The following is an 8804-nucleotide window of genomic DNA, read 5'->3' as shown; positions in this document are numbered from 1 at the left end:
AAGACAATGCCAAGTCACTTGTTACAACAGCGTGGCTTCATAGTAAAAGAGTGCGGGTACTACACTGGCCTGCCTGTAGTCCAGAAACATCTCCCATTGAGAATGTGTGGTGCATTATGATGCCTAAAATACCACAGCGGAGACCCCGGACTGTTGAACAACTTAAGCTTTACATAAAACAAGAATGGGAAAGAATTCCACTTTCAAAGCTTCAACAATTAGTTTCCTCAGTTCCCAAACGTTTATTGAGTGTTGTTAAAAGAAAAGGTGATGTAACACAGTAGTGAACATGCCCTTTCCCAACTACTTTGGCACGTGTTGCAGCCATGAAATTCTAAGTTAATTATTATTGGCAAAAAAAATAAAGTTAATGAGTTTGAACATCAAATATGTTGTCTTTGTAGCATATTCAACTGAATATGGCTTGAAAAGGATTTGCAAATCATTGTATTCCGTTTATATTTACATCTAACACAATTTCCCAACTCATATGGAAACATGGTTTGTACCAAAGACTATAAAAATGGGAGCCATTACCTCCCTGCTTGGCACTCAGCATCAAGGCTGTGAATTGGGAGTTGAATCACCAAAAATGATTCCCGAGCGCGGCCTCCGCTGCTGCTCACTGCTCCCCTCACTTGAGCACACACACACTTGGTGCTCCTGGGATGTCATACAGCTGCAAATCTTTTAGTGAATAAAGTCTTCTCTTCTGTCTTACTGGAAAGTCCTTAGACTATTTCCTTACTTATTATGCTTTTTTTTTACCATCCATACATACATACACTGTGTGTGTGTGTGTATATATATATATATATATATATATATATATATATATATATATATATATATATATATATATATATATATATATATATATATATATATATATATACACTCCTGTTGAACCATGCCAAAGTTTCAAATGATAAGGTTCACGCATTTTGAAAAAAAAAAAAACACTTTTGATGGTTCTGCACGCAGTTTGACAGTCTTTTAAATGGATGTTATATTGTTTACAGTAAGTGCTGGACTTCATTATATGGGCATGCCCTCTTTTTCTTGAAAGTGGGTTGTATAGACGTCAATATTCTGCTGCACATAATTAAATATGGGCATGCCATGACCTAAAAATCACTCCAAATTCACTAGTGTTGGCATATCTGAGGTATTGTGTAGAAATAATTACAAAAGTACACTTCAGTCACTAACCATGTTACAAAAACAAATCAGTTAGAATAACATCATGGTGGATATAAAGAACATTCAAAGCCTGTATTTATTGAATCCAAAATATGAAAATTCAATGATTTGGTGAATTAGCCAACAGTTAAAATTATACATAAAAAAAAACTCAACAATGGAGAAATATAACCATAGAGAAAAATGTAACCTAAAACATTTGTAAGCACGTCCAACACTTCAAACCTTTAGTACAGGAGTATGTGGAATGGATGAATAAACAATGTACTGATATGAGAATAAACAATGTCCTGATATGAGAATAAACAATGTCCTGATATGAGAATAAACAATGTACTGATATGAGAATAAACAATGTACTGATATGAGAATAAACAATGTTCTGATATGAGAATAAACAATGTCCTGATATGAGAATAAACAATGTCCTGATATGAGAATAAACAATGTCCTGATATGAGAATAAACAATGTCCTGATATGAGAATAAACAATGTACTGATATGAGAATAAACAATGTACTGATATGAGAATAAAAAATGTCCTGATATGAGAATAAACAATGTACTGATATGAGAATAAACAATGATATGAGAATAAACAATGTACTGATATGAGAATAAACAATGATATGAGAATAAACAATGTCCTGATATGAGAATAAACAATGTACTGATATGAGAATAAACAATGATATGAGAATAAACAATGTCCTGATATGAGAATAAACAATGTCCTGATATGAGAATAAACAATGTCCTGATATGAGCCACTTGAGGAAAGTATTCCAATTCAAGGGGCTCACAAATAAGAAATCTGATAACATTTTGAAAATGAGATCATCTTATTCATGTCATTATCAAAATCATAGCTGAGAAAAACACCAGCACCCCCCGCTAACCCAAAGGGAATAAGCGGTAGAAATGGATGGATGGATGGAAACTTATTAATTATTATGGACTTACATTTTGTACTAACTGAGAACAGGAAGTGAACAAATGTGTTAGTAATTGTTATGAAAAGGAAAAGAGGCAGCATTTAATCATCTCTGCTTTTTCCTACTTTGTTTTGGGACATGTGAACAGAAAGTGCAATTTGTCACCTGTCAAGTTGTACTGAAGCATGTTCAGAATAAACCTACATTAGAAAGTTGTACCGAAGCATGTTCAGAATAAACCTACATCAGAAAGTTGTACTGAACCATGTTCAGAATAAACCTACATTAGAAAGTTGTACCGAAGCATGTTCAGAATAAACCTACATCAGAAAGTTGTACCGAAGCATGTTCAGAATAAACCTACATTAGAAAGTTGTACCGAAGCATGTTCAGAATAAACCTACATCAGAAAGTTGTACTGAACCATGTTCAGAATAAACCTACATTAGAAAGTTGTACCGAAGCATGTTCAGAATAAACCTACATCAGAAAGTTGTACCGAAGCATGTTCAGAATAAACCTACATTAGAAAGTTGTACCGAAGCATGTTCAGAATAAACCTACATCAGAAAGTTGTACTGAACCATGTTCAGAATAAACCTACATTAGAAAGTTGTACCGAAGCATGTTCAGAATAAACCTACATCAGAAAGTTGTACTGAAGCATGTTCAGAATAAACCTACATCAGAAAGTTGTACCGAAGCATGTTCAGAATAAACCTACATTAGAAAGTTGTACTGAAGCATGTTCAGAATAAACCTACATTAGAAAGTTGTACTGAAGCATGTTCAGAATAAACCTACATCAGAAAGTTGTACTGAAGCATGTTCAGAATAAACCTACATCAGAAAGTTGTACCGAAGCATGTTCAGAATAAACCTACATTAGAAAGTTGTACTGAAGCATGTTCAGAATAAACCTACATTAGAAAGTTGTACTGAAGCATGTTCAGAATAAACCTACATCAGAAAGTTGTACTGAAGCATGTTCAGAATAAACCTACATTAGAAAGTTGTACCGAAGCATGTTCAGAATAAACCTACATCAGAAAGTTGTACTGAAGCATGTTCAGAATAAACCTACATTAGAAAGTTGTACCGAAGCATGTTCAGAATAAACCTACATCAGAAAGTTGTACTGAAGCATGTTCAGAATAAACCTACATCAGAAAGTTGTACCGAAGCATGTTCAGAATAAACCTACATTAGAAAGTTGTACTGAAGCATGTTCAGAATAAACCTACATTAGAAAGTTGTACTGAAGCATGTTCAGAATAAACCTACATCAGAAAGTTGTACTGAAGCATGTTCAGAATAAACCTACATTAGAAAGTTGTACTGAAGCATGTTCAGAATAAACCTACATCAGAAAGTTGTACCGAAGCATGTTCAGAATAAACCTACATTAGAAAGTTGTACCGAAGCATGTTCAGAATAAACCTACATCAGAAAGTTGTACCGAAGCATGTTCAGAATAAACCTACATTAGAAAGTTGTACTGAAGCATGTTCAGAATAAACCTACATCAGAAAGTTGTACTGAAGCATGTTCAGAATAAACCTACATCAGAAAGTTGTACTGAAGCATGTTCAGAATAAACCTACATCAGAAAGTTGTACCGAAGCATGTTCAGAATAAACCTACATTAGAAAGTTGTACTGAAGCATGTTCAGAATAAACCTACATTAGAAAGTTGTACTGAAGCATGTTCAGAATAAACCTACATCAGAAAGTTGTACTGAAGCATGTTCAGAATAAACCTACATTAGAAAGTTGTACCGAAGCATGTTCAGAATAAACCTACATTAGAAAGTTGTACCGAAGCATGTTCAGAATAAACCTACATCAGAAAGTTGTACTGAAGCATGTTCAGAATAAACCTACATTAGAAAGTTGTACCGAAGCATGTTCAGAATAAACCTACATCAGAAAGTTGTACTGAAGCATGTTCAGAATAAACCTACATCAGAAAGTTGTACCGAAGCATGTTCAGAATAAACCTACATTAGAAAGTTGTACTGAAGCATGTTCAGAATAAACCTACATCAGAAAGTTGTACTGAAGCATGTTCAGAATAAACCTACATCAGAAAGTTGTACCGAAGCATGTTCAGAATAAACCTACATCAGAAAGTTGTACCGAAGCATGTTCAGAATAAACCTACATCAGAAAGTTGTACCGAAGCATGTTCAGAATAAACCTACATCAGAAAGTTGTACCGAAGCATGTTCAGAATAAACCTACATTAGAAAGTTGTACCGAAGCATGTTCAGAATAAACCTACATTAGAAAGTTGTACCGAAGCATGTTCAGAATAAACCTACATCAGAAAGTTGTACCGAAGCATGTTCAGAATAAACCTACATCAGAAAGTTGTACTGAAGCATGTTCAGAATAAACCTACATTAGAAAGTTGTACCGAAGCATGTTCAGAATAAACCTACATCAGAAAGTTGTACTGAAGCATGTTCAGAATAAACCTACATCAGAAAGTTGTACCGAAGCATGTTCAGAATAAACCTACATCAGAAAGTTGTACCGAAGCATGTTCAGAATAAACCTACATCAGAAAGTTGTACCGAAGCATGTTCAGAATAAACCTACATCAGAAAGTTGTACCGAAGCATGTTCAGAATAAACCTACATTAGAAAGTTGTACTGAAGCATGTTCAGAATAAACCTACATCAGAAAGTTGTACTGAAGCATGTTCAGAATAAACCTACATCAGAAAGTTGTACTGAAGCATGTTCAGAATAAACCTACATCAGAAAGTTGTACCGAAGCATGTTCAGAATAAACCTACATTAGAAAGTTGTACTGAAGCATGTTCAGAATAAACCTACATTAGAAAGTTGTACTGAAGCATGTTCAGAATAAACCTACATCAGAAAGTTGTACTGAAGCATGTTCAGAATAAACCTACATTAGAAAGTTGTACCGAAGCATGTTCAGAATAAACCTACATTAGAAAGTTGTACCGAAGCATGTTCAGAATAAACCTACATCAGAAAGTTGTACTGAAGCATGTTCAGAATAAACCTACATTAGAAAGTTGTACCGAAGCATGTTCAGAATAAACCTACATCAGAAAGTTGTACTGAAGCATGTTCAGAATAAACCTACATCAGAAAGTTGTACCGAAGCATGTTCAGAATAAACCTACATTAGAAAGTTGTACTGAAGCATGTTCAGAATAAACCTACATCAGAAAGTTGTACTGAAGCATGTTCAGAATAAACCTACATCAGAAAGTTGTACCGAAGCATGTTCAGAATAAACCTACATCAGAAAGTTGTACCGAAGCATGTTCAGAATAAACCTACATCAGAAAGTTGTACCGAAGCATGTTCAGAATAAACCTACATCAGAAAGTTGTACCGAAGCATGTTCAGAATAAACCTACATTAGAAAGTTGTACCGAAGCATGTTCAGAATAAACCTACATTAGAAAGTTGTACCGAAGCATGTTCAGAATAAACCTACATCAGAAAGTTGTACCGAAGCATGTTCAGAATAAACCTACATCAGAAAGTTGTACTGAAGCATGTTCAGAATAAACCTACATTAGAAAGTTGTACCGAAGCATGTTCAGAATAAACCTACATCAGAAAGTTGTACTGAAGCATGTTCAGAATAAACCTACATCAGAAAGTTGTACCGAAGCATGTTCAGAATAAACCTACATCAGAAAGTTGTACCGAAGCATGTTCAGAATAAACCTACATCAGAAAGTTGTACCGAAGCATGTTCAGAATAAACCTACATCAGAAAGTTGTACCGAAGCATGTTCAGAATAAACCTACATTAGAAAGTTGTACCGAAGCATGTTCAGAATAAACCTACATTAGAAAGTTGTACCGAAGCATGTTCAGAATAAACCTACATTAGAAAGGTCAGTACTTACCAAACGTACTGTCAGGGACTGTTGTTGGAGCCCAGGATGCAGAGATGGCAGGTGCAGCGCAGGAAAACATGACTCTAATGTCAAAAGGGAAATAGTGCAACTGGTAAGTGGACATGCAAGGAGAACAGAAAGCAGGATACAATCATGGAGCCCTGCCTGATGACACCAGGTGTGCCAGGCTGCCAATCAGAGACAGGTGAGGGAAACGAGCACTCAGGGACACGTGCAGGAAGTGGAACCAAAATAAATGGAAATAAACTGAAAAATATACCAAACGCTCAGTAAGAAGCCTGGCACGTACTTATATGGGCATGCCATGTAAATGTTGGAGGACTGCTCTCTTCCCTCATTTCACCGACGTTAATACAGGCCGGACGTACTTATATGGGCATGCCATGTAAATGATTTAGGCCTGCCCCCTCCCCTGTTTTCATCCAAAATGTGGTTGCATTGATGTCAATATGTGCCAAAGGTACTTATAAGGGCATGCCCCATTTGGCTTTGGAATTTCTATTGCAGCGCGCGTGTCTGCTGACTACACTGTTAGCACGTTGAGCAAATATGTGAGAAAAATCCTGATACTTACGGAAAGTTGTCTTTTGACTCAGCTTCAGCACGGGCAAAATGAGGATGTGGGCTGGTGGAGTTGATGTAGAAAACACAGTAGGAGGAAGTGATGCAGACAGACACAGTTTTGTGTGCAGGGGATCATGCAGGAGTCCATCCATCCATCCATTTCTACCGCTTATTCCCTTTGGGGCCGCTGGAGCCTATCTCAGCTACAATGGGGCTGAAGGCGGGGTACACCCTGGACAAGTGGCCACCTCATCGCAGTCATGCAGGAGTGCAAAGGTCAAATAGAAAAGGGTATAACAATGAATGGGTCCTCAAGTGTGATGATGTCATGTCACGAAGAGAAACAGTGAATGTGTCAAGTATTACTTTAATCAAGTATAGATGTCTTTCCATGATGGGCATAAAAAAGTCACGTGCATGGAAGTTGTCCCAGCAAAAAAAAGAGTCTCTACTTAAGACTGTTGAGGAACTTGCCGTGCTCCTCTCCTCGCGGCAGGAGAAGTTCTCCACCGATTTTGGGGCCTTTTTTCTCCTGCAGGAAAGAAAAGGAGATGGATTTGCCCACATGTAAAAACAAAAATAGGAAGCAATCCAAACAAATCCAATAGAAAAGAGGCTTTGCAGGGATAATAATGCTTTGTTGTATTATCACCGTGCTTCATTGTTTCTCATTTCTATGACAGGAAACCACCGCCTTTTTTCAGAGAAATGTCTTCAAGGTGGTCCACAGCAGCAAATAAACACAAGGGTCTCCAATTCATGCTGACTCAAGAAGTATTTGTTTTTTTAACTTGGCTGCATTAGAAGTAATATGATTGGTCAAAATTTAGCAGCTTGATCTAACTCTGCATGCGCCTCAGGGTGTTGTTGACAAAGTGCTATTAATGCAGTTTGCACCTTACAACATGGCTTCTGTTGTGCATTATACTGTTCAAAAAGGACTAGCCACCTCAGGGGTGTCCAAACTTTTCCACTGAAAAATAAAGCATGTGGGGGCCATTATGATGTTTTACATTTTTAAAACCAATTTTAAACCCTTAGGGCTTCCTTCAAGTTTGGTCCCAGGTCTCAGTCATAAAATGTTTTAAAATAAGTGTATGTATATATATATATGTATATTTTTTTGTATACATATATATATTTTTTTTTTCTTCTTTCAATGCTTGCATCTGTAGATCAACTTCAGATCTAGCGTTTTTTATAAAGATATACATATATATTTATAATATATTTTTATGTCGTTTTTGTTAAAGAAAACCCCATTTTTAAAAGAAAAAAACAAAATATAATCAATATTTTCCACCCCCAAAAAATGTTCAAAGTGAAATATTCAATGTGTAGTAAATGGAGCCTTAAATATGTCGAAGATTTGTAACAACATTGAAAATGGAGATCTATCTATCAAGTATTTTATTATTATTTTAATATTTTTCGTTTTGTGCCCTTTTTGTCATAGAAAGCTTTGCTGAGGTTTTTTTCTTTTACAGCAAACACACTAAATATGCAATATTTTATACCCCAAAAATGTTCAAAGTGCAATATTTCATGCAAAGTAATTAGAGCCTTATATAGGTCAATAATTCATAACATTGATTTGGATTTATTATTAATAAAAGAATGCAAAAAAATGATCAGGAATCTAAAAATGGGTCCACTCATAAGAGTGTTCAAAATAAGTCATACTTTTTTTTTTACTTTCAATACATCAACTTCAGATCTCTTTGCCTATTATAAGTTTGTATTATTATTTTTTTTGTAGGTTTTTTGTTTCATGACCTTTTTGTCATAGAAAACTTTGCTTTTAATGACAAAAAAATTTTTCCCCACACAACTAATTGAAAGTGGAATATTAGATCATTGGAGCCTTGAATATGTCAATAATTCATAATAACATTGATTTTGATTCATTATTATTTTGTGAGCGATGACAGCTTTAAAGAAAAAAACAGCCTGCATTGCAGCTTTGTGTTATTAGAATCAACACTGCAACTTTTTCTCGTTACATTTCACCTGTTTGATCTTTTATTATACATTTTTTCAAATGCGCGATGGGCCGTTACTTTGGACACATCTGACCTAGCCAGAGAGCCACGTTTTCATTTTACTTAGCAATCATTTCATTATTTACATCAAAAATGTATACTGAGATCGTATTTCTGATTGGAGGCTGTCATCTTTATGTAA

General features: G+C 35.5%; 1 protein-coding gene across 5 annotated transcripts in view; it reads right to left on the bottom strand.

The window, feature by feature from the left end:
* Positions 1 to 6967: 6967 nt before the first annotated feature.
* mcm10 (minichromosome maintenance 10 replication initiation factor) overlaps positions 6968 to 8804 on the bottom strand; it is a 42631-nt gene continuing 40794 nt past the window's right edge. For all 5 annotated transcript variants that reach the window (XM_061914593.1, XM_061914595.1, XM_061914592.1 and 2 more), the window contains one exon: positions 6968 to 7152. In XM_061914593.1, coding sequence (XP_061770577.1) covers positions 7069 to 7152 — 84 coding nt within the window. In that variant the 3' untranslated portion in view covers positions 6968 to 7068. The remainder of the gene's footprint in view (positions 7153 to 8804) is intronic.

The sequence above is a fragment of the Nerophis ophidion genome, linkage group LG10 (assembly GCF_033978795.1).
Source record: "Nerophis ophidion isolate RoL-2023_Sa linkage group LG10, RoL_Noph_v1.0, whole genome shotgun sequence".
Classification (NCBI taxonomy): domain Eukaryota; kingdom Metazoa; phylum Chordata; class Actinopteri; order Syngnathiformes; family Syngnathidae; genus Nerophis; species Nerophis ophidion.
This window is presented reverse-complemented; position numbering and strand designations above follow the sequence as displayed.